At 42.5% G+C, this 26,600-nt stretch overlaps 1 protein-coding gene across 2 annotated transcripts; it reads right to left on the bottom strand.

The window, feature by feature from the left end:
- Positions 1–951: 951 nt before the first annotated feature.
- PARVG (parvin gamma) lies at positions 952–26,364 on the bottom strand. 2 transcript variants are annotated; one of them, XM_075161856.1, is made up of 13 exons: positions 26,205–26,364; positions 21,272–21,373; positions 20,702–20,766; positions 17,524–17,626; positions 16,312–16,452; positions 15,780–15,895; positions 13,770–13,825; positions 12,846–12,868; positions 10,902–10,960; positions 10,720–10,788; positions 9,428–9,529; positions 5,644–5,716; positions 952–3,718 (listed from the first exon to the last, which is right to left on the bottom strand). In XM_075161856.1, the coding sequence occupies exons 2-13, from the start codon at positions 21,348–21,350 to the stop codon at positions 3,639–3,641; spliced, it is 966 nt and encodes a 321-aa protein (XP_075017957.1). In that variant the 5' UTR covers positions 21,351–21,373; positions 26,205–26,364; the 3' UTR covers positions 952–3,638. The 2 variants fall into 2 exon arrangements, with proteins under 2 accessions (XP_075017957.1, XP_075017950.1); XM_075161849.1 differs by having other exon boundaries at positions 1,862–3,718; positions 10,902–10,963.
- Positions 26,365–26,600: the final 236 nt, after the last annotated feature.

Genomic DNA, 26,600 nt, shown 5'->3' with positions numbered 1-26,600 from the left:
GAGACTTTTGGAAGCGACTGTGGGGATGTGCCCCTGCAAGAAGCAACACAATAGAAACCATAGGAAAAGAAGAAGAGATGGGAAAAAGAAGAAAGAAAGAAAAGGATAGGCACTAAGAATAGGCTCCACCTCAGAGGAGTACAGGTGCTGCTCCCACCCATCAAGTGCATTTGGGGGCTGCCAGCGTTTTCCCTCTGGAGTTTCACTGGCCACTTCCCAGAGAGACACACCAGCAAGGTCCTCGTTAGAGGGCTATAGCCAAATGAGGGCATGAAAAAATGGCAATGTAATCCTCATCCCAAGGAGGAGGAGGGGTTTTGACAGCAGGGAGAGATCCCCAGTTTGCTTTCCCAGGCTTTACAGCCAGTACCTGTCTCGGTCCCTTGATCCCATGAACAAAAACTTCCGTGCATCTGCTGCTTCCCTTAAAGTCATCGTGGTAACTGCCCCTTCCACCGGCGCTTCTCTCCGCAGACCCTTGCCACTCCGCCTCTGGAAAGACATCTTTATAGAGGCCGTGTATTTTGGAAAGACAGGTCAACAGAAAAATGGCAGCACGCAGGAGTTAGAAACGCCAGATCTGTTCCACGTCCCGGCCGTTGCCTCGCCGCGAAGCCACCGCGCCGCTTATCTTTGAGCCAAGGATAACAACAGAAGCCCCTGTAGGGCTCTTCTCTGGCTCAGAAGTCCTTGGACCATTTACTGGTTATTTAAAAGATAAACAGACCGCATGTTCTTCCTTGGAAACAGAGTAAGACAGAGTCAGTCAATGACTCTGTTGGAAAACTGACCCCTCATCGCAGTTAAACTTGCATACCTAGCTACACAGCATGATAAAAAATCCCAACACCTTAATAGTCCACCACGCTTTTCCACCACAAACAGCTTACTATCTAGGATTTAAACATTAAAATTGTAAACTTAATTATGTGTCAATGAACAGGCTCGCATAGAGAGAGCTTAGTTTATTCAAAATATCATAGTTAATTTGCCAGCTTAAACAGTAAGTGGCCTTGTTTTTCATTAACTTAGGAAAGGGAAACAGGTTATCTTGATGTAAGGCAAAAGTAACATCTGAGAACAATAATATATATTTCTTTTTTCCCCAGTTTCATACTGTCGGCATATTCTTTTTAGCTCTGTCACTTTATATTTACTATTAAAACTATGACACGTCTGTGACTACATCTCAAAAGTAAATAGTGCACTTGCATATTCTACACCGATTTATGGAGTGGGTGCCTGTATGATGGATTAGTAAAATTCTGTAGTGTGTTTTAGGAATCAAACACAGGCTCTTTATCAAAGTGTTCAGAGACATCAAGCGTGTTATAAATTGGCTTGCAGCATAAAAAATGGATTAAAACATTCATTTTTGGTCTCGCTATATTTTTGATTCAAGCACATTAGCTGTCATTTTTTCCCCTGTATATTTTCAAAAGAATGACTTGTTCATAACAGGTTTAGGCAAGCTGGTGTTGGGAAGGGAATATGATCCTTTCATTTATTAAATACCAAGAACTCCCCTGCCAGGAGTCTGCAGAAGTACAAGCACCGGATTTACGTACGCCGGAGGAGCGGACCACGAAACTCAGAACACACAGAGAAAAATCCAGCTGTTTCCTTGAGCAGCAATAACCACCCGACCAGGGCAGCACCGGCTAATCCCCCCACCACTGACTTTTTCATAGCCGCGAGGTTATACCTAAAGTCAGGCAATGGAAATGACTTCTGGTCACCAGCACCAGCGAAGAGATTCAGCTTGGCTTCCTCGGTGGAAAAGGCCACGTTGCCACCGTGTCACCACCAAATGCCCTCCTGCCCCCTCGCCCCCGCTCTCCACAAGCCACATCCCGGTTTTATCTCCTCAATAATGATTTATTCTACAATCCGCTTGCCATGTTTCAGCAATGGCGGCAGGGATCTGTGAAGCAAGAACAAACTTCTCGGGTCTCCCCGTCGATTGTTTGAAGCCCATTAAGGAATAAAGCAGGATACCTATGGAGACTTGCACAGGAAAAACCAAGTATTTTTTGACTTAAATCGTTCAAAACAGCGCACACAACTAATTTGCTAGGGAAGCAAGTTGATCTTCTTGTAGCTCATTGGCACCACATATTGGATTATTCTCTGTAAAAACACAACAAAAAGGATTTGCAGAACTCTTTCCTCCAGCAGCCGTGCAGTATTACCATTTCCAAAGGCAGGACTCGAAGCCTTATCAGCATTGCTATCTAAGGATCTTTCCTAGGCTTGTGATCCAGAACTAGACACAACAAATTCTCATCTGTAAATGTCAGCACTCGCACTAGGCGAGCTTTGTTTTCCCGTTAACACACAGATGGAGGATCAGATCAGAGATCAAATGTCAGAGTCGCTGATGACAGGAAATTAAATCAGTTTAGATGGAAGCCAAAATAATATCAAAACATCTTTTTTTTTTCTTTTTTTAATTAGACCTCCAGCTTTATGCAACATAAACATGACATAATTTTAGGTCAAGGGAGTAGACGGAGGTTTTGAGGAATTCTGATTTAAGACCCCCGAGAAAGACCGAGAGTGACAGCTAACATAAATTGCGGCTAGCCTCGCTGCATCCAGAGGGGGCTGCTGGGATGCTTGGGGACGGTCGCTGGACAAATTCAGCTACGAGTCTCGGAGGGGTTTGAGAGTCCCCGCAGCAGGAGTATGCTGTCAGAAGTGGCAGAAGCTGAGAGTTTCACGACTCCCATCCATGACGGCCTCTCCTTCTACCGGCTGCAGAGGAAGCCAGTATCTATCCACCTCTTAGCGGAGAGAAAGCGCGGTCGTGTTAGTCACTCCTATAACCTGCTTGACAGAGGAATCGACATTCCCACTAGTCAAACATTAAGTTAGGGCTGCAACAGGCTGGAGCTGGCCACAGTTTGGCATTAGCTTAGCAAGGAAATACGGGCAACTTTCCACAGCTGTGCAGGAGACCCCTCTGTTACTGCACAGTCTCTCGCCAGCATGTCATTCTGGGTCCCTTTTCCATATTCGAGCAGGCAAATGGTGAAACTTTTATCAAACACTTGATAAGCGCAGATTTCATTTCAGCTGCCTATTCATTTGGTGCCCAATCCACATCCTCTTGTGTGACAACAGCTGGCCACCTCTGTAAAGAAGGTTTGGAACTTGAGCTTCAAGCGTGTCTGCAATCTTCCCAGAGATGCCACGGTGGGTCTTTCACCCCTCTGGTTTTCAGAGTGAATCAGAAGCAGGGAAGTGGGAGGTTGCAAGAACGGCTTCCAAATTCATTTCCAGAAGCAAAGAATCCACAGTCCAGAATAAACACACATTGCACTTCTTTGCAGCATTAGGGGGGGCTCAGAAAGAACAAGAGGCAGGGCTGGAGCAAGAGCTACAGCCACAGAATTACAACAGTACACTGGCCCTGGACACACACATACTTACAGTTATTCAGGCGGTATATGTGAAACCTTGCATGAATACATACTTGCAATATACAATGTTAATACAGCAAGCGTCAAACACAAGTGCATGCACATAAACAGTGGCAAACAGAGCTGCGAATCCAAAAATCAGACAATGACATGCTAGGCAAAAAAAAAAAGAAAGAAAGAAAAAAAAAAAGCCCAAGCTCTCGGCCTTGCTCTTCATGTTTCTTTGGCCTTGTATTTGGAATACAAGCAATACAGAATCCGCATTGTAGTCTTCATATCTCCGTTCACAATATCTGTGGATACACAAGAAACAACAAAACCAGATGGGAAGTATTAGCAATCCCTGGAATAGAGAGAGACTGCAACTGCCAAAGACAATCTTCCACCTTTCCCCAATTATAACGTGAACTTAGACAATCTAATTGTAACATGAAGCAACACAGGAACTACAGGGCTAGCAAATTATTTATTTATTAAATGAACTTAAGGAAAAGGGACCTTCACCGCACTATCTTGCTGGAAGACAAGATAAATAATGCATAGTAAGAAATAATTCTTCATTTACAGAGAACAGAGTAGATAATTTAATAGGACTTTACGGCTTTATTTTTTAATGATTCTTCTATGGCAGGAATCATGTTGGGAATTACCTGACACACTATTTTTCGGTTGTAATGTTTCCATCATGTTTTGTTGCTGTTGGCTGTTTTCTTTTTTTCATTTAGTTTTCAGCTTCCATGTTCTTGGCTGAAGAAACTGCTCTTGTATTTAATAATTGCAATGGAAGACGCTAACTGATTTAGAGGGTTTACTGTACTTCTTACAGTGCTGTAAGTCACTGGGAGAAAGACTAACAATGAAACACTAGTAAATTAAATCCTTGAACAGTCTAAATAGTGTAGCTGTAATAAGTACCCCTAAATCATATTAAGTTCAATCACTAGCTGAGGATTTTCCCAGTGAAGCTAAAGGACCTGCAGATGTTGGCACCACTATTTCTTATACTGATCAACTCTGTATTTGAGGCAGTGCAGAATAGCCAGAGGGAAGGAAAGAAAGCCTGGGTTTAACTCCTTTCATACAAAAGGTGGATCTCAGCATAGAGACCTGAGCTCACGCAGATTACTCTTTTCAAAGCTAACGTAAATAGCTTTCCAAACTCCTAGCTCTATGCAATATGGCAAAAAGCCCACAATTTGTGCATGCCCGTCATGCAAACTGCCAACATCACCAAAGCATTAGTGGAAAAAGAGAACAAGAGAAAAACCAAAGGAAGTCCTAAATTCCATCCTTCCCTCTCCACGATGCCATGGGTTACATACTAAACACATGCATCCACTTGCTTATGAATAACTAATAGGGGAAGAGATAATGCTTTCTATTTTTAATGAAGATTTGATTTTCTTATTCAACAAGCAGCTCTTGAGCTTGAAGGAGGAATGATGGGGTGAGGTTACATGCCCTGCAAGAGGTCAGGCTAAGCACCATCCATTAATGTAGCCACATCCCTCATCCCACCAGGAGCTGGTCAAAAATTTTTCTGCGGAGCATTTTTTTAATTGGAAAATTGGACTCATCCAAAGGAAACTTTTTTTTCTGGTGGTGGGACAAGAGAGAGGAACATGCATGTACATTGACTCAGCAATGAAAGCATTCACTTGGATGTAGGAGATCAAGATTCAGCTCCCGGCTCTGAACTAGGCAGAATAGCAACTGAAAACCTATGAATTTCACTTTCAGGAGACTGACCCACCAGCTCTTCTGGGTTTGAACAGAGCGGTCAGTGTTTCTGATTTTCAGGACATATTCTGCAAGGTGCCCTCCCACATGAACCAGGCTTGTTTTTAACGCACTAAAACTTTTTATGAGATAGGAAAATAGCTTTGCCTCTAGCTCAGCTTTCCCTCAGCTCAGTAATTTCCCCAGGAGCTGCCAGTGGCTTAAATCTTTAACAAATACTGACTTATTAAACAGTTTAAGTTTAGTGTAAAGTTACTAAACTTATAACAATCCAACATTTTTAGTATAGAAGTAAAGATTGTTCAAAACAATTCTCAGCTTTATTATTATTCATTCTGAATGAGGAGCTATGGGGCAGCCATATAATGCAATGTGTCAGTGTCACACTGCAGAACCTACTTTCTTCAATCACCCTAACTGTTGCTAAGCCAGGACATTAGCAATTCTATTCCAGACAAGTCTGCATGCCATGACTCACCTTCGGAGTTCACAGAAAAATTCAGAAGACCTCCATCTGTCAGCAAGTCCAATGCAAGGTTAACGTTGTGAAGCTGTTGGTGAGAGAGAGAGAGATCAATACAACAAAAAATATTTTCCACCCAACGGTGCAGTGGTCAGGAGGTTTTAAAAAGTATTTCTCTAGTAACTGAAGTAAGATACTGATTCATAAATATGTACTCATATTCATCTCCTTAGTTTTGATGACTGCTTTTCAGAATTTCTACCAATTATCACATAACATCGGATGTGAAATCCACCTCCAACAAAACATATCCCATGAGGTGGGCAGAAGGATCCATTTATTCAAAAAAAGACCTTACATGTGAAAGTCTTATGTTAACGGATGTTTCCATAGAGAAAACAGGCTAGATTAATGGCTGGATCTAATAGATGCACGGAATTTATTTCTGTTTTTTTTAACAATGCCAATACGCTTACCACATTTGGAACAAACGAAAAATACATAAGGAAAAAGTTCCCTATATTTCACTCAGAATTACGAAGATTGGAAATCTTCCAATCAGCTATATTTGTGAGCTAGAAGTCTGTGCTTTAACATATAAAGATGTCTATATGGAATAACAGTAGTGATGATATCCTTAATACTACTCATGAGAAATTAAGCACACGTCTATGAATGAAGGCTGGGGTTTTTTTTCTGATTTTTCCTCACTTGTTTTTCTCCCCCTTCCCCACATAAAAGCAGCATCACATGCATATGCAATAGTCATGAATGATTTTTTAAAGTAATATAACATCCCATTACTAGCTTCTTACAGCTTAAGGGAGTTGTTTACTTGGCTGGTAATTAGCAAACTCCCTTCCTCTAATGAAGTAACAAGACCTGAACGAACTTCAGATTGTCTCTTCATACATTCCTTAGGCTACTGAGCAATTTATCCTTCAGGAGGCACATCATAAACGCTGCCGTGCTGACAATAAGCACAGGGGCCCCCCACGCATAAGCCAAGTAAAAACTGTGTGCTCTGAATTGAAGCAATAGATTTGGTTTACCTGATTTTCTGATTTACAAGTAACTGAGACTGACAGTTTGGATTCGGGCTTGTTTTCTTCCTCTGATAGTCAGCAGCCCGGAGAGCTTAAGCTCATACAGATCTACACAATTTTCTGATCAGAATGAATAAATCAAATGTTTTCTTAATGAAGCAGCATAGGCAAAAGGGGCACATTTCCTTCTCTGTAATGCGTATGAGATTTGCAAGGAACGATAACGTGCAGATTTCAAAATAAATCTTCAGACAGAAATACTGATAATTACCAAAGAAAGGCAACTTAGAAAAATAAGTTGTTTCATCCAGCTGCGCTTCCAGACTCAAAAGAGCTGGACAATTCTCTAGGATTTACAACTGGACAGAGGTCAAGACATTTGAGGTATTTCATCTCTGGGCCTGTTTTGGCAAAAGCACCAAGTTGACACAGTTTTGATAAGCACAAGGGCCCTCCTTCATCTTCTTGTTCATCTCCTGACTGCACAAAGTTCACCCCTAATTTCAGCCTATTTTGTGATTATATCTTTGTCTCAGAATTCACACCTTTCTATGCACATGAGCGGCCAGAGCTGGACTTTCTTTACAGTTACCTGTAAGCCTCATTTTTTGATAATAAACACGCAAAAAACCTGCAACAAACCTACCCACATGCAGTGTTGTCTTCTTGCACATGCAGGCAGGTAACCTCCCAAATTTCTGCTCCCACTTTCCTCACCCCTCCTGTCCCTCTAAGAAAGGCTCTGCCCTCCCTGCCTCTTATATTTTGTTTCTATTTCCTCCTCACTATCACTGCTTCCATCCCAATTTCCTTTCCTTGCGATTCACGAGGTCTACATACCAGCTTCAAACCTCAAGCTTTCAGCCTGAATGAAAGTCAATGCACCGCATCGATCATAACGGTGCGTGCAGTTGTCACCACTTTTATAACACAAATGACATGTTTTAAATCTCAGCAAAGGTTACATTTTCATACTTTACTGTACCAATTAACGTCTAAAATGACAGGCAGTTAGAAAGCACAGGGGAATTGAAAGACGTATTTTATGTACAAATGACAGTTGAACTATGGTCGCTCAGTATTTTTAGTTATATTGTCATCCTGTTTTTCATCTTGTAATGAACATCAGAGGAGAAACAAATGGTAAATACCACTTCGGCAAACTGTTCAACAGTAAGTCCAGTACTTGGAAGTAACTTTGCTAAAATGAAATTACTAGGATGTAGAGAATTGTACTGAACCAGTTATATTCTTCTCTGAGGCCAGTGACCAGCACATGCAGGGTAAGGACTAGAAAGTCTGAGCTTTGATTTGTACCTAGAATGTAAGGGTATCTCATTTCTTGAAAGAGATCTGTGAGGGTTGAATAGGGCTGATCCAAAAAGAAAAAGGTTATCTATGAAGTTTTAAACAAAAAAAGTATTCATTGACTTCCTCTGAATTACTGGAAATGTTAAAAATTTATTTCCAAGTCAATGGACCGGAGCAAACAATTTCGAAAACTGAGCAGAGGAGGAGAAAGGGAAGAAAAACAATGGCAAGGAAATGCTTTGATTTTGTTTGATTCAACCCTTCAAAATATATTTTCCAGTTCAGAATCATCTTAGATAAAAAAATCTGAATTTTCCTAATACTTTAACAGTCGTCAACTGATAGCAATGAATTTTTGACAAAATTTGGACCTAGGTCTCCGACAATTGTGCTTTTAAATGTTTTGATGAAAAGCTCCGCAGGAGTATTTATCAATTAATATGGGACCTCTGAGATTTTCATTACAAATAAATACTGCCCAGGGAGATTAACTGCAGTGAGGTCAGGAATCAGATGAAATCCTTGTCTGTGTGGGGAATGCAAAGCACACCAGAGGAGAGATTCCCTTCGCAGGCAGTTCTCAAGCAAAAAGGATCTGACACATTTCACCTTCGGAGATCTAGCTGAATATAACCCAGGAAAAATAGCTACGGTTTCAAGATTTTTAGAGCTATTCAGTGTCCCAAATGAAAAAACTCTACCCACACCACAGACAATTTGAAAATACCTCAAATATCTCAAAATATTTCAACATCCTAGATCTGTGGAAGAGGCATTTACACCAGCAGCCCAGCACACGCTACCTTCTGGCTGAGGCAACCTTTTTCTTTTAAAACACTGACAAAATCTGCCTGGTAGAGATTGAAAAAGGACTCAAGCAAGTCTGGCTGGGGAGGTTACAGCTCCCTGCCTCAGGGGAAGAAAAGATGTAAATTCTCAAGAGCTTCCTAAGCACAGAAGGGGCCTTCAAAATGTTCTGGTCATGCCTTGATTAAGGTATATTTTTAGGACAGCGTAAGGAAATGTGTAAGGGATCCAGTTCTGCTATGCAAGAGGTGTCATCCACTTAAAAATGTTGGCTGCAGGACAGACTTGCAGGAGATAGCATAACAATTCCCCGCCACACAGAGCCTCTGTATGTCACTGGAAGGCTTCAGAAGCATGTATCTGCCTAACAGACGCAAGTAACAATAGTTTGCCTCCCATGACATAATAATTTTGAAGAAGACACCGACCTGTTCCAATGTATTTTTACAGCACCAAGTGTGTGCATTTGTACTGTCCCAAACCACCATCCTGCGAACACTGAGCATGCACATGGCTTCACACGCAGCAGCAGCAGCAGTTAAAGCAAGAGGCAGAGCTCTTCACTGACATACGGAAGCATTAAATATACAAGACGTTTGAAGCCTCAAGCTCTAAGTAATTAAATAACAACCTACCATCTCCGTGGTGCTGGCTGGAGTCAGGAAGAAATCCCTTAAATTCAGAAAGTAACCCTCCAGTTGTCCAATTAACAGAAGTAAGATAACTCCATCTGCAAACTGGATGAAGAATGATCTGAATATTATTTATTACGTTGGCTTTTAGTAAATTACTCCGATAAATGCCATTGTAGCGCTAAAGGAATTTAAATGATACTCTGGCAAGCAGACAGCCTAATGACTCAGCTCCCTCAACCCCTTCTACAGCGAACTTCGTATTTAGTTACATAAGGCTCCCAAGTTCATATTAGTAAAAATACGACCTTGCAAAAGGACAGCTATTAAAACAAACTATTCCAGATGTGAAGAGACTTCAGATGACCACAAACGACAAACACGTAACTATAAATAAAAGAAAATTGTGACTAGCGCCTGAGATTTATGACAAAACACTTGCAAAACTTCGTTTCTCACAGTTGCCCACCGGGAACACCCAAAAGAGCACCGGAGCACAGCGCCGCTTTCCATCCGCACAGCATAAATCGCAGGGACCGCCACTGCACCGAGGTTTTGAATGCCTGGAGCAAAGCAAGAGCTGTGGGCTGATTTCTCCCGCAGTTATTGCATGCGCGTCTGCAGAAGCAGGGAAAGAAAAAGCCACGAGGGACGTCCCCGAGCTCATTTCCCATCGCTCGCTCGCTCCCCGGGGAGGCGCGGGGAGGATGCTGCGGCTCCCCGGCTCTGCAGCAGCCGCCGTCCGCCCTCCCGGAGGCAGCGGCAGCGGAGGAGGACAGCGGGGGTGCGGTTGTGCCGCTCTTTCCCGTGCCCAGTGAGGTGATCCCAAGGTGCCTAACGAGCACTTCTCTTGCAATTTCATGGACTCTAAAGCAGCTCGACGTTTAGAAGATGCGACTTTGAAATGTAACGTAAATTGGGCCTTCCTACCGTAAAGCAAATCCAGCATTAAAAATCACTAAGCACCGGCAATCAACTTGGCTTTCAGTTTAATTGTCAGAACACCTCTACTTCCATCCCGACAGAAAGAGCATTCACAGGAGTTGGGCAGACTCCGAAAATTACTCCCTGTAGCATTACAAGGGCAGCATTCAATACAAAGCTACGTTTTTTCATTACTTACTAGCTTCAGAAACTTCAGAGACTGAAGCCTGATATCTTAACCTGAAGCTAGAAATAATTGTTGTGTTGCCAAGTTTCAAATTACTACAGCAAAAAGGAGGAATCCTGATGGTGAGAGGAAACATTCAAATGGCTGACAAAACATGGTTAACATTCAGCTTAGAGCAGGCTACCTGAGATTCGATGTCTTTCACATTTAATCCTAATTTTCCAACGTGCTGGTTGACAAATTGCAAAAATACCTAAAGAAAACAGAAGGGGAGGAGAGGGTGGAAGAAAAGGTAACTCTTTTCAATGAAGTCATGAATTATGTTTTACCTTACGAATTTTGATGTCTATTAAAAAAGTAAATTACCTTTTTTACAGCATCCAGTTTATCTGGAGCACGGCTAAATAATTCATCAAAGGCATCATCTTCTGTATCAAAACAACATTAATTGGTATTATTTGGGATAACTGTCAGATCAGAGGTTTAAAGTGGCTCCAGAAGGAGAAAGGTGTTCACACCTTATAAACCAAGGAGGAAAAGAGTCGTAGGGAGACGGGGAAAAATCCTGCTTTTGTATTTATCAGAGGACAGAGTGACAGGCTTCCCTTCAGCCTGACTACATCAGAGGAAACAATTTACTTCATTCAGCTCTGTAATTTTCGCCTGCAGAGGTTCTCAAGATTTGTGCTGCCACCAGTCTGAGCAATGGCTAAGTTTCGCATCTCTACAGTTTATCTCTTTTCAGTTACGTTTTTTAACCCTGAACCTCCAGGATAAAATATTGTAAGCAGAGAAGAAGAGCTAAACATTGTACTGCTCTGTCCCAAGAAATGTCAGTTACACCACATTTGCAGAAAAACTGCCCTCTTCCTTCAAAAAACCACAAACTAGATATTGGGTTTGGAGACACTGCCCTTCCCCTGAAAATTCACGGACCTCAAAAATGACCAGTCCCGCCATCCAGTTTAAAGGCAGGCACCGAGCCGGTGCCAGCAGCGCTGCGCCAGAGAACTAGCACGAGTTTAAAGATTTCCAAGGAAATGAGAGTCATCGAAGTCCCTGTGAACGCCCACCCTCACCTCCATTTTCTGCCCGGGTTTAGCGAGAGCAGGACACATCTCCTCACAGTAACCCGGCCACAAGACTGCTCTGGTTCAAGCACGAACAAAGTATTTGAAACGCCCTTAAAAATCAAGGGCACTCTGGCAGCATAACTAAATGGAGAACCAGTTTCTACGGTGCCGGAAAGCAAAGGCAGCTTTGCTTACGGAAGATTCCTCCCAAAAGCCAGCGACAGAGAAGCCTCTGCTGCGAAAGGGTTTCCTCAGGTTGCTGCAGGAGCAACGTCAGGGAATAGGTGAATCCATCAAACAAATCACTGAGCAACAGCCTGAAACCTGCAACAGTCTCGCAAACTAGAGAGCCCTCTTCTGGAGCCACGCTTTGGGATTTCTCTCTTTGTTAAGCAAGCTGTATTAAAAATAGGAAGCGGCAGCATTTTGAAGAGTGAATTGCAGATTTCTCTTTCCAGCAGAATCAGCCCACTGGAAGAAACACCTAATTATAGGGGTTTCTTTTCACAATTTCAGCCCACACTAGAGGCTACTCAGTGGAATAAGTGATAAATATGTATTAAATGATGTAGTTTGCACCTCTGCAAAAGATAAAAACGCTAACATAAAGGGCACAGCAGAGAATTAAAACGTTGCACTGGGGATGCAACGTGCTCCTTTGCCGCAAGGAAGAGCGACTCACATGGAAGCCCGAGCAGTACCCAGACCTTCTGCAGGCTCTGCACACGTGGACATTTTTCACCTCAAGTGTTTCACAGCCCTCCCCTCCGCTAAAATCTCAGGGGACATTAGTTTTACTGAGCCGCCGCCCATAATCGAGCACCAGTAGATTGCAAACTGCAGAAAGGAAACTACATTGAAACTGGTAGCAACAAGAAGCCCAGTTCTCAAGCCATTATGCTCATAAATAGTTCCAACAGTGAATGAGGTCAATGCGTAAATCCAGGACATGCTTTCTCCCCTAGCCAGGTCTTCTCTGTTGGGTTATCAACCCACCGTGTCATTTCTTGTCTCACCTCCCATTTGTTGCCCGTAGTCCATGGGTAAAGTGACTACCCAATTTCCAAACTATATTGTATTGATATGAACACACGTTAACAGAAGACATTTGGAGAAAAACACTAGAGAAAATCCATGAGTCTCCATTAACTCTGGAGACTTTATCATGAGGTAAAAATGGATCAGAATGTGGTGTATAACAGCACATAATAGCAAACGTGGCAATGCCAGTACTTACTTGACTGCGCTTCTAAATTCTCTCTGAAAGTGCAATAAAAAAAAAAGAATTAGAAAAAGCATTCAGCAGAACTAATCTTATTCATAAGCAAAGCTTATCTGGGCCATCAGCTGTCTTGTAAAGCAGGAAATACAGTACCAAGTGGCATTAACTTCATGTCAGAGTAACTTTCCAACAGACATTTAAAGTACACTGTATATCTGTATAGGCTTTTGGAAGTATATGAGATTTTAACTGGCCCACAGACGGATGAACATTTACTTTATAAGCACAATCCATAATATCCTCTTCCAATAAGCTGCTCATGATACTAGAATCTGAAGATGTTCTAGCGTATAAAAGATAATAGTAGGAAAATCTGTTTCTAGTGCTTCGGATGATGTCCATATTTTCTCAGTTGATAAATGGTATCCTACTACTTAACTCTTTTAATAGTGACAGCACCTCACAAATTCAGCAAGCTCAAACTGAAGAACTGCCTCCTTTCTCTTTATTTAATGACACAAGGGCAATAAATTAATAGTGGACTTAAAACACTATGGCTTTACAAAATTTCCAGTTTAATCTGGGACAGGTGAATTTACAGTACTGGATTTTTATTATTATATTTGTTATTATATTCCATGGCACTGACAAACACTAAGCCTCAGAAATAGTCATACACATTATTTTAGAGAAGTTTATATAAAGAATAAATCAGAAGGGTATTATACCATAATACTCAATCTGGAGAAGGAGGAAAAAAGAAAGAAAAAAAAAAAAAAAGAAGGAAAGAAATCAGAGAAACAGTTCACATGCATATGCATGCCTGGGTTTACGCTTTTTGTCATCATCATGATCCTAGCTATTTTTTCTAAGGGGGTAAACACCCACAATATTTCCTTTCTGATTGACAGTGTAAAAACCAGATATATCCCCTCTTACTTGTTTTCTGTGATATATTCCACCGCACTTGCTGTCTTTAATCCTCTGGAGGTGTTCTGTTAAAAAGAAAATAAATATTTTTGGTTTTGTTACACAAAAAGAAAAAAAAATCTGAAAGCATTAATGAAGTGTTTGCTGCCTTAAATGACTACCAGAGGGCATTTATTCAAGAAGTCCAGTACAATTAGCGCAGGCACTCTGAGAGGCTGCTGCTCCCTTCTGCTCTCTTCACTCTTCAACCAGAAATTACCTGCTTCCCCATCAGAGGAAGCCAAAGGAGAAGCCCGTGGTCCCTCAGCTGGTGAAGTTCAGAGGCTGGCATGTTCGCCTGGAGACTTGATGACTGTATCAAGCTGCTTTAGGCAGGCAGTGATTTCCTTGCGCACCTCACTGCATTAAGGACTCTTCAGTTTTACAGCCCTGGAGGTGGTCACCTCTGCCTTATACCTCACGGCATGGCCTGCCACCCATCAATGAACCCTCCCTGCAGAGGACTTAGGTTTGGAAGATTGCTTAGATTTAGGTTGGCAATTCTTACTATTTCTGAAGTCACTTGGGACCTTTGCTTATGCCATTGTACCTTTTTTGCTCTGTATAGATCTTAGTACTCCACATAGCATCAAAAAAACAGTGCTTCAACCCAACTGGCGGTCTGAAGAGACAGGAGAGGATGGGCATGCCTGCTGCTTTATTCAGGGCACCTGGCAAACATCTCCCATCGCAGAGAAATCTTTGGTGTTTGCCGCTCTACCGTTTTAGGCAGTGAAAAACACCCTCTGTTTACATACTGAGTCAACTCCTTTGGGTCAACTCATTGCTGAAGAGGAGGACACCCAGCCCCACCGGGCAAAGGCAGGTCCTTCCTGCAGGCACATGTCGCAGAAAGGCCAGGCCTTCTCTGGTCTCCTTTGGGCTTCCTCAACATTTCCCCCTCTCTGCTCTCGGCCTCTTGTCTGAGCCTGTGCCTTCACGGCCTTTCCTCACTTTTGACCTAACGACTGCCGTCCCCATCAGGGGCATTAATTTCTCCCACGGGGAATCAGCTCACTACCACAACCCCGTTATCGCCATTGCCGCTCCTCTCTCTTGCTGGAGGGCTGCTTCACTCCGAGTCTGGGTTGTCACTGATGAGACCCACGCGACGGGAGGGTCTGACTGTGGGCAGCAATGCGCAATTTGGACTCCCATTAGATACCAGAGGGACCACTTCTCTGCTGAAGTGCTTGGCTGGCATGGGGCCACAACGGCTACCTTTGCAGAACCAAGCCCTAGAAGAAGCTGTCCCTCCAGAACACTTTTAAACCTCCTAAAGTGACGTAGGTAGCTCAAGGGCATGCTTCATTTCAGTGCCAGTTATGATGCTTCGAAGAGGGAAGAGCGCGAGGTCATGCCCTACAGACTGTGTGCTGGGCTCCCAACACCACTGAATTGCAGCCCCTCTGTTAAAACTGTAACGCAGCAGTGCTAGTTTTTGCAATCATATCCCAAATTGTTGGGTATTTGATGTTCTCCTAAAGTCCCAGAGTTGACTTTAAGAAACAAAATAGAGGAAGAAAGCATGTAGATCTCAGCCTGGAGAGAAAAATACCAAAATGTGACCCCAATGGAGGGGGAGCAAAAACTCCCCTCCCCTAAAGAAATAAATCCTCAGGATTAAACCAGTGCACGAGTGCAGGCTTTTATTTTAAAACACTGAGAGATAGTAACAGCAGAATTTCTTCTTTTTCTTCTTTACAGAGATCAACAGCTGTTTTCAGTTTGGACCATTCCTTTTTTTGATCAAGGAGAAAAAAACAGCATAGTGTTTCTACCCCTTTAAAGATACAGCATCTGAACTGAGCCCAAAATGAGAGTCTAGTCCAGCAAACTCAGAAATTAAAAGGCACGGTTCACAGAAAATACAAGCATCTCGTTCACAGCTGCACACACATTTCTCATTAATTCTAACCAAACTAAATCTTGTGAAAGGTCTCTAGGACCTACTGTAAGAAATACTAAAGCTATCAATACCTCAATGGTGATTGTTTCCACTTGAACATTTGGAGGCATGGGCAGGTTGGGTCGGAAGTGCTTTGCAATTGCAACCAGAAGATGCAGTGTGCTCAGTAAGTCCTTTGTCAAGATAGCTATTTCGTGTAAAGAAAGAATGTTTAGTGTGCAAAACAAGTAAATCTCACTTTAACATCATAAATTCTCCCTGTGCAGAGGATCCCAAAGTCATGGAGGGCCAAAACACAGGTGGGACATCAGACTGGGGTTTATATAATATTACAATTCAGCAATACCACACCTTAAAAGTCCTTTTTGTGAGACATACACACAGATGCTGAGGGCTGTTAAGTGGTCCATAAGCCACACACTTAGAGGATGCAGCTTGCATGACTCAGTCAGGGTCAGCTATACCTGTCTCACTTTTGATTCAACTAGTAATTGAAAACAGGTTGCTTAATTACTGTTCTGGCACCCCTTTGCCTCACAGCAGCCTTAGAGCAGAGGAAGCCCTGTGATGGATAATTTTCTCCAATGTCACTTCTGCACCTACATTCAACACTCCATTTCAGCTGACTTTCTTCCAGTTGCAAACACTTAGCCACAGCTTCCAGAATCACAGAGAGTTTCTGATGCTGTTTTTTTTCTGTTAATGCGATCTTGTCAACATCCAGCTTGAGAGATCCTAGTTTTTCTTTGACAGAGAGTCCATATGAAGGAGAAGGACGTGTTTTAACACCACCATAGGAAAAAAATAAAAACAAATCAGAAACATAAAATGACAGCAAAGCACACAGTGTCTTGTTTTAAATGTTCAATACCACTTAATAGCTTCCACAGACCCACATCGCACAGCTGTATGCCTTGTTAAACTCCTGCACCCTCTGAAAGCCTCAGTAAAATCAGTGAAGCTCTGCAAAAGGGAGAGGACTCAAGTCATTCCTTGCAGCATCATCCCCCAACCCTAGCACTCTACGTTCCTCCTTCTCCTACTGGAAGCTACAGGAATCCAACCAGTGAATCCTTCCTGTAGACAGTGCACAAAGATGATATCAACCCACATATATAGAAGAAATCCCAGCTCATTACTCAGGCAAGTAAACTATGAAAATAAGCCAATTCTATTCACGCTGCTGTCCTCAGCCTTGGTGAAAAGGAGTTATGATTTGAAAGACATCCCCCAAAGAGAGTGAAAGGGGAAAGAAAAATGAAGTAGGGACGGCAGAGATGGAGAAATAGAAATGGACCAACAGGCTGTTCCAAGAGGTCACATCTTTATACAAGCACCTTGTAGTGTAGAGAGCCTCTCAGATTTTCATCAGTTCCAGTTCCAGCCCAGTGCTTTAGACCTAAAACTTTTTCTTTTTTTTTTTTAAAAAGCAGGAAAACATACAAATTATAGTCCTGATTCCATCCAATGCTTCTGGTAGCATCACAAGTCACCTTTGTGCTCCTGGCTTATGAAGTCCTCCCTCCCTTCAGAGCCACTGTAATTTCACACTTCAAAGTTAACCTTTTTATTATGTTAACTAGCAGCCAAAAAGACTTTCTTAGAAGAAAAATAATTATATAAAACCAATAGCGGATCATCAGGCATTTGTTCAGAATTGCAATTATCACAGATGGTTCACAGTGCCCTGCTTTCTCTGTTGGTGAGAAGCGAGACTCCAGCAGATCACTGCTATTGTGATTTGTGAGGTTTATTCTTTGATCTGGAAGTTCCTGCGTGAGATGTTTGTGAGCTAAACTCAAACCAGCAGCTTACCCAAAAGATGATGAAGTACCAGCCCATCATACAGATCTTCTTCCAGACTTTTAACCACTATGTGTTCCTCTTTCAGAGTTGTATTAATCCAGTCAATCAATAACTGTGGGGGAAAACAAAGCAATTATATTCTGGCAATTATATTCTTGTTGTTTAGACAGTATAGCACTCAGTGCTATATTGTGTTTCACCTTTCTCTTTAGTCCCTTATCTCACATCTTGGTTTGCTTTCAACCTCCACTTCCTTTGTGCTTTTTGGTTGTTTTTTTAAAGGGAAGTTAAGCATCAGTTAGTTCTCCCTAATAATACAGGGCTCATTGGCCAACTTGGGGCAAATTTTCAAGTGAGACAGACGTCTCACAAGCCATATTCCTATGAATTTTGTAGAAATAGTTATAGAGGTGGAGAGACAGACCCTATTCCCCCTTCCACCAGGGAAAAAGCTGCAGAGTACGCTTCCCAAGCCCTACCTTTATTAGACATCAGAGAATTCAACCATCGGACAAAAGTTTGTATGAAAAGAGGCTTCACTCATTCTGTTGGCTGTTTCTTGTAGTCATCCATGTTACTAGCGTGCCTTCCTTTCCTCTCCTGTTTTGTTTTATTTTCTTTCTGCAATTTTATACTAATCTGTCTCCAAATACCATTTTTTGGGGGGGAAAAAGCGTTTTGTTTATTTTGCTTTCTTACGTGGCAGTCCTTCCATCGCCCTTTCCAATCCTTCCTGCCTTTGCAAGGGAATGCTGACCAGGTAGCCAAGGGCTGGCTACAACTGGAAAGGAATCACGTTCCCAGTTACATCCTCTGGGCCCTGCAGCCCATTCCTTGAGCACAGAGCTCCTGCAGAGCTCTCTGTACGCTCTCTGCAGCGTTTCCCCAAGCATATGTTTTATCCACATATGTTAATAAAAAGGAAAGATGACCTGCTGAAGCAGAACTGTAGCAGTAGCCCCAGCTGGCTGTTAATGAGAACCTCTCGAAAGAGGGATGGGTATTGCTCCTATTGCTATTATTGCTACAAGTGAGTGTCTGGAGTTTGCTGTGTGGATAATATCCTTCTCACTCGCTGTAAACAGAGAAAATTCATAGCAGATCCCTGTATGTTAGCCAACATTAACAGAAATGTGAAAAGCAGTTTGAAAAAAAAAGAAAACCTCTGAGATGCTTGAAACCACACAAGAAACAAAAATGCCTGGCTCCAGCACTTGCCGGAACTGAGAAGCTGTCAAAGTGTTTGCAACATACTTACTTCCTCAGCTAAGAATTAACAATCATTTTCTAGAGCGGAAGGCTGTGCTCCTCAGCTAACGCTTGCAGGTTAAGACCTGGCGATGCTTTAGATGTGCGAAGGATAGAGCGGTACCTCAAACGTAACGGTACAACCAGATGGAGGTCAGAAAAGCATAAAGTACTGCTGAGTACAGGTCTATGAGATCCCTCGTTTGCTATCTCGGCTCTAAACGGCCACCTCCGCAGCCTGCACCTCACACAACTCTGCTTTCAGGCCAGTTGTGGGGGCCCCACTCAGCTGCAGAGCAGAGCATTGTGTCTAAAAATGAATAAATGAGGAAAGGAGAAAAGGAATACTTAAAGACGTTTGCTCCTGGCTTCCAAATGTAACCATCTTCTATTTTACATGCAGTTGGATATTTATAGTAACTACAGTGAGCCGTTTCACATCCCCTAGTTTCCCAAAGCCACCTCAAAATGAAAACGCAGTGGAACAGAGTCTTTCTCCCAAGCCAGTTTCTTTGCTTCCCTTATTCTTCCCTTGAAGATACCTCCCTGTCCCCCTCTCCACCCCAATCTCTTCTCTAGAGAACCCATCAACTCTTTTGATCAAGAAGGCAGTCAGTGGCACTGATGGGCACCCAGAGGATTGCCTCCCTTGGGACCCAATTTCCACCTCCTCATCATCCAAAGAAAAGAAACTAGACAGTGAAGAACACTGTTTCAGGAGTCTCTGACGGGAAATGGATTAAGCACTGAAGCTCACAGAAATCTTCATAAACTGAGGAAAGCTCTTCATTTTTGGCAGTCTGGAAAGAACAAATTCAGTGTCTCTGTAGACAATATAATTGCATTTTGCAGCACCACTTTTCAGATTTTCTCTTTTGTATAAAAACATTATGAAAGCCTGACACAAAAATTAAATCTTTTTGATCAAATGTGCACGAAGTTTTAAGAAAACGTGATATAGAAACACACATATTCATGGATTTATGAATGCCATATAATACGCACATACGTGCCAGCCTACGCTGGTTTTCATAATATTTATAACAATTTTAGTATCTCTGTAACGCAAGAAGTGCTGGTCTCAAAAGAGACACGTCACTTTTCTTCCAGGAAATTTCAGTATGCTAGCCTTCCCCTGGGCTGGGCCATTAGAGAAAGGCGGTGATTGAACGCACAGGGGAGATTTTCAAAATTACTTGGGAAAAAAGTACTTTCCCGTGAAATAGGATTCATCCTTCACAGTTACCTCAAGCAGACAATGTACCATGCAACAACTTGAAAGCTTTTCTCCTGACTTCCAGTGGTGACTTGTGTACCCTTCATCCCTTCTCCCTCAGCTATCCTCAGCAGGCTGCACCGCAGCTGAGCCAGTTGCCACTGGTGACTGGCAGACAGCAGGTAGAAGGCAAGACAGAAGACTGTTGCAAATCAGCAGTCCTAAAACCTGTTATCATGGGACCAGGACAGCAAACTTGCATGTATCCAAACACCTGTCTTTAGCCACAACAAATGCTGATGTGGGTTTGCTTTCATTCATGGTCCGCTGTTCCAGATGATTCTCTTAGCTATTACAAATGAAGTAGCAACTGGGTACTTCTGATGTGACCCATCCATACGTCCCAAGTTAGGAGAGGTATCATAAAGAAGAAACTCAGTTTTTAAATCTACGCTCCACTTTACACCCAGCGGTGACCACCCTTGGGTGATGCAGGCCTTTGAAGCTTGGTCCTGTACAACCCCAGCCACTCCGGCACTGTGCGTAAGCAAAAGCTCTGGTTTACTTGTGCGGAGCCCAAGTGCCAAAAGCAGAGCTCATCCCCATCGTAGAGAGTGGGGGACTGGGGCCAAAGAGCTGGGTAATTTACAGGGCTGAGCATTAACACAATAGGTTAAAACAACTTGGGGTGAGGGCTAAACAATATAGTAAAAGAAATGGTACCAGTTTTAATTCCTCCAATTTGGGATTGTTGCTTGAGGTCGGTTTTATGAGTTTCTTCTTCTCACCTATGAAAGGAAGCAAACAAGACCCATTACAATTATCAGATATGACTAATGCAAGTTTGCTGTAAAATCTGCTGTCAGTTTAATATTACCCAGTATCACTAATTACCATATGTAGAAACACTGTCATTTTTAATTTTAACTGATCCCTTATGAGCGAGAAAATGGTGTATCAGACTATTAAGACTGTTGGAAATTGTGTTTCAATGTAACTCAAATCAGTAAGATTTAGACAGACAATTCTGGAAAGAGGAAAACAAACTTGGTCAGATCCTCATGTGTGAAATTTAAATTTCAGTTAAAGAATCAGCTAGAATTTGTGTTGCTTCTTCATGATCTGCCTCTAGAGAGTCAGCAGCCAAATTACACATGCAGAGCTTACTTACTGCTGACAATACCATGGGACCACTGCTGAAAAATATACGATTCGTCTGTACTGCACATTTTCTGCTTAGTTCTTCAGGTCATTCCTTGGACCTTTTTCTGTTCTGGTTCATGAAGTACATACCTTGAGCGATGACATTCTCAGCTAGGAATTGATTAAGTGCAGCAGGTTGTGTAAACACATTTAAAAAGTCTGGATCCATTGTCTTTTCTCACTCCTGGTAAACTGGTAAAAAATATGGAGGGAAAAGAAACATGAGTAAAGGCATGTAAAGATCAAAATTACTGCTAAGAAGAAAAGAAACTGAAGGGTTTTTTTCAGTTGCTATTTCATGACTGGTGGATTGCTTTTTAAAAAAAATCTGAAAATGTATTTAAATGTGTGTACAGAAAAAGAAGTTAAAAAGAACCTTCCTTTTTTCTGTTAATCATCAAAATGTAGGGAAAAAACCCTGAAGTAGTAAAACTTGCCTTAATTCCATCTATTTCTGTTTCAACTGAATTAGATTAGTAAAATCCTATTTCAACTGAAATGAAAAAACTTTCCGTTCCCAGGCATCAATGGATATCTGCTATAAAAATGACCAATACTTAAGTAGTATTAAATCAAGAATACCGTAGTTAAATTACTGGGACAAGCTTATAAATATAAGCAGTTTCCCTTATCATACCAGCTGGTATAGCTGTGGGGAAACAATGACATGTTTCTGGACAGACAATCCCATCTTCATGTTAGATTAAGTTGTATGGCTTCTCAAAGTTTTTTTTATTTTAAACACAGATTGGAGAATGACTTTCCTTCCCAAGCCAGATGTCCTCAAATGAAAGCAGAATGACCATACACAATACAGAGGTGAAAATACCTTGTCAACAAACACAAAACTATGGGCGAGGTTTTCCAAAACAGCGAGGAGTCGTGTTGGAGGACAGCAGAAGTCAGAGAAAGGAACGGGGTTGTTGGAGCTGGGTGGAGAGGCTGCACAGCCATCCGTATGCGCTGCCCTACCAAACACCCAGCTGAAGTTCATCTCTATCACCAGCAACTACCTACGAATAAGAGGCTGGCAATGTATCGCCCACTCTTCTAGGAGCCATGACTCAAACCACAGTGCAAGCGGAGATGAGTCTGATTTTTCAACCATGGGTATGTCAGGCTGTGCCGTGCTGCCTACACAGACAACACATCAGATAGAGCCAGGCTCCATAGGCAGCTTACATAGTAGGAAATGTTCAGTTTTAAGGGCTTGCTTTTGTAATCTTAATGTTCACGTAAAAGTTTTTCAGTCAAGTCCACAAGGCTAAGAGAACGAGAATGCTTTAGCTTGGCAAAGACTAAAAGTCAATAAAAAATTACAGATAGTAGAATCTGAATAGTCTCTTTTACAAACTGTATTATGATGCAAGAAGTAGGATGGCTCTTTATTAAAGCAAATGTATGTTGATTTAAGTGCAAGAAATCAGAGTTATATACTGCAACTGTACAAATAAATAGTTGTCTGCAGAGGTGAAGGGAACTACAGAAGGATCGCGGCCCTGAGTCCTGGACAATCCTATGGTTTGTGTCACGGCAGCTTCGGTACTAGCATGAGTAAGAGATCTCATCTTTCCCAACAGTCCTAAAATCTATGAAAGCCAGAGCAGAGAAGACAACAATATGATGGCCAGGAAGACTTTTTACACTCCTCTGAATCATCAAATCCCAGCTGCTGGTGCTGGACGCAGGGTACCCGGCGGGACGGCTGCTGCTCTGCTCTCTAACTGGGAGTGCTACCTGCTTGTGCATGGAAACCCTCTCCCTTCTCTCTGAAGTTCAGTGCTGCAGGGCCACTGTAGGAGAGGGGAGGCTGACTTTTTCTTCTTTTTTAACAGCAAGCGAGATGCCCCATGTTAGAGGTTCACACAGGAGAGGAATCCTACTGTCTACCTGAGATGTCTGTATTAGGAGCCCTGTCCCTCAAGGCTCCCTCTGTAATCAGCGGAATGGACAGGCACCTTCAAAGCGCAATCCAGAGCATTTAAACAAGGGTCTTGCTCTGGCTTGCATTTTTCAGTTACCTCCTCCATTCTGTTACCAAAAAGAGAGTCTCAGCTGCTACCGCAGGTGCCTGAAGTGAGGTGCTATGATGACCCAGCCCTATAAGCACAGTAGAGCAAGAGAGTTGCTGCAAGTGCTGTTGCACGCTGCCCATAGAAGACCTCCAAAGTGACATTTCTCTCTTCGATAGCTTTGTATGCCAAACACCATGGTGCCACTCTGCAGGCTCTCTCTCACATATTTATAAAAGACTCCAGTCAAAGTGCATTACGAATATGTATTTTAACACGGACTTTGCCAAGCCAAGAATATTCGTAGAAAATAGCAATTGGATGCTTTTGCACATCAGTCTGGCAAAACAAATTAGGTACAAAATTCCCAGCAAGCCACTAGGGGAAAGGGTCACAAGAGAATTAGGTTCATTATGGTGGCTGCAAAACTGAATGCTGTCACTAAAAAGGTGCTTGGTAAAATAAGATAAGAGAAATTGAGTCATTTAGTGCCTGAGGAACAACTGAACTATCTGAGATAAGACTGCCCAGATGAAATTAACTGAGAGAGAAAAGTTAATTAATACAGAGCAACCTAAGGACAACTTACTTTTAAATTAGGTTTCTGACAGCTGTTATGCCTTGGGAAGTACTGCTCATAAGTCTTCTGTAATCGTCTCTGTAAACCACAACTTACACTAACTCAGCTTTGCTGCAATACTCAACTTGCGTGTCTCTTACTTCCTTTGACTATTTACACATCAAAGTGATGCGTACTGCCTGCCGCATCCTTGGTCTCCTGTTTGGCCAAGAAACCCAAACATCAGAAGCCACTCTTTAAAATTTGGAAGCCTGTAAGAAAATGCCTGAAATTAAGAATTTGCAATAGCGTAAGTTAATATCCTCTAAGGCCTCAGTCCTATGTGTCCTACTCAGTCAGAGTGTTAAAATTGCTATACTGGGTAAGACTATGTTGCCTAGTATCCGGTCCCTTACAGCACCCAAAAGCAGAAGCTTAAGGGGAAGAAAAACATAAACAGAGCAAGCACATACAGATACTTCCCTAAAACACTTCAGCAGCCTGCAGCTCAGCCTTCCTAAATCAAAACTGGGGCCCTGGTAATTAGAAGCTGTCAACACATTTACTTCCCATGGACTTCCCATTCACCCTTGAATACGTGTTGCTATCTCCCACCATTCAGCAGTGAGGAGCCGAAGAGCGTGGCTTTACCTTGCGTGAAGCACCACCTCCCGTTGCTCGCCCTGACCTGCCACCACCTGCCAGCTCCCCCTGAAGCTCCCCGCTACGCACAGGGCAACTGATTCACACTCTTCACGTCACTGCGTTACTCCTCCATGTTACTACTGTATTACCATCCTACACCCTCAACAGTCATCTCTTTTGGAAACTGAGGAAGCACAGCCTACATCTTACTCGTCCTTCAGAGGGAAACCACTCCGTAGTACCTTCGATCGTCCTGCTCGCCCTTTTCTGAACTCTCTCCAGCGCTATCACATCCTTTTTGAAGCACTGGGAACCAGACCTGCAGAGATTTAGGGAGGTGCACTGCAGCGTTCGCTGCATTGTTCTGCGTTCCTCTTCTAACGCAGAAGTTTGCTTTTTTAATCACCGCTGGGCGCTGAGCTGACACTTTAATGGAACTATCTATTATATCCCCAAGATCTTGTTCCTAAATAGCAAGGCTCCGCTCAAAGCCCATTATTTATCTGGAGAGCCGTTATTGTTTTTTTCCTCCATGTGGTTCCCCTCACCCTTACCGACATTGATTTCCCACAGCCATTTCAGAGCCTGAGAATTGCAGCTCCTTAGCATTTAACAGACTTATTGCTTATTACGAATAATTAACATCTGCGAGCAGTCCTTTATGTGGCAAGCTACATTTCTGTCAGGCTTGGTCCTAGGCAGCAGCCTTTCAAAGAATAACATACCACAGAAACAACATAAAATGGAACATGACTGGGTTTGGACACCTTCTTGGGGTTAGCTGTTTAATGAGAAATAGGAAGGGATGGAAGACTTGGTTCTCACACACAAGCTTTCATGTTTGCTGCAACCAGCTTCTGCAGCCCATCATTCAAATTTGCTATTCAGAGCTGTGACTGACATGCTGTTTTTTCCAGCCTCCATCCTCCTGCACGTGTTATTTATCAGTACCTGGAGAAGAGATCATTGTAGGAGACAACTGCTTGAATACTGATTGTAGAGACATTTCATGATGACATTTTTAAATAAAATTGAGGTTTAATTATTGACTATTCAAATGAAATGGCGTAATTTGGTCCTTCATTCTCTGAGAACGTCATAGATGTACAGGCTTGTCTGTTTGAAAGTCAAGAGGTGTTTTATTTCTCCTGTGCCACCTGCTGAGGCAGCCAGCAAGTGAATTTTTCTTAGGCCAAGAGCTAGACTGTTGCACAAGGTTGCAATGCCACAACTACCGATAAACCAACTAATTCTCTAGTTGGGTCAGATGAGCTCACTTTTCTTCCATAAGTCTTCACACAGCCTGGCTCCCAGATATCCCTGATACACGATATCAAGCACTAATCAGCTACCAGTGGTCTCTGGCATACAAACTAGCTGTAGAATATACACAAGGCATTTACCGATGTTACCAAATCGTTTCAACTGTTTTATTTCCTGTTTGAAAAGACAAAAGCCCTACTCCGCATTAACTCAAATACATTTCCTAGGAACAGTTGTCTAAATAGATCACACAACAGAGGGAACAAAACCCAAGTGGGAATGTTAATAGTAATATTTCTGCCTTCAGAAAACCAGAATTAAAAAACAAGTAAGAAAAAAAGAGAATAGGCATTTTGTGCCCAGTTTAAAACTTACTTTTACTTCCTTGTTTAGTACCAGACCTTTCAAGAGCCATTTTTGCTCATTAGCCTCAGAAGAGATGTCGTCTTAGCAAGAACAATCCACGTGCACGCAGAAAGTCTTACAGTTAAAAAAAAAAAAAATTTAAAAAAGCACCCAAAAGAGTCCCTTTTCCCAAACTTACTATTCTCTCCTTTAGTAATTCTCCAGAAGCTCTTCCAAGATCTCTTCACAGCAAGCACGTTGAAGTTTATGGGGAGAGGGGACTGACCCCCAGGCTCGGAGTGTCCTGCACCGAAGCTGCAGCCCCCCATGCAGGGCGGCGGGAGGCACGCAGAGTATGCAAGAGGGAAGTTGCGCGGCGCGGTATTGACTACTCTTAAAAACGAAACCACAGTCATATCCGGAACTTAATTGTCTATGTGCTTGGTCCCTGCTGGAGACTAAAATAAACAGAAATACAAATGCAGGAAACATGCAACTCCGCAACTCCTGAAATACCAGAAAGTATTAGAAAGATACGGTCATTCTTCCATGGTACTGCACGGCATGGCTGTTTGCTAGTCTGCATCTTCGGGGC

Source organism: Calonectris borealis, chromosome 1 (genome assembly GCF_964195595.1).
Source record: "Calonectris borealis chromosome 1, bCalBor7.hap1.2, whole genome shotgun sequence".
Taxonomy (NCBI): Eukaryota; Metazoa; Chordata; class Aves; order Procellariiformes; family Procellariidae; genus Calonectris; species Calonectris borealis.
This window is presented reverse-complemented; position numbering and strand designations above follow the sequence as displayed.

What these genes read in the sequence shown, in the direction of transcription:
- PARVG (XM_075161849.1), bottom strand. Translation starts at nt 21,350, where the DNA reads ATGGATCCAGACTTTTTAAATGTGTTTACACAACCTGCTGCACTTAAT. An exon ending in GCTGAAATGGAGTGTTGAAT is followed by an intron (nt 15,896 to 16,311) that starts GTAGGTGCAGAA and finishes TACACGAAATAG; the next exon opens with CTATCTTGACAAAGGACTTA. An exon ending in AACTGGATGCTGTAAAAAAG is followed by an intron (nt 10,789 to 10,901) that starts GTAATTTACTTT and finishes TGTTTTCTTTAG; the next exon opens with GTATTTTTGCAATTTGTCAA.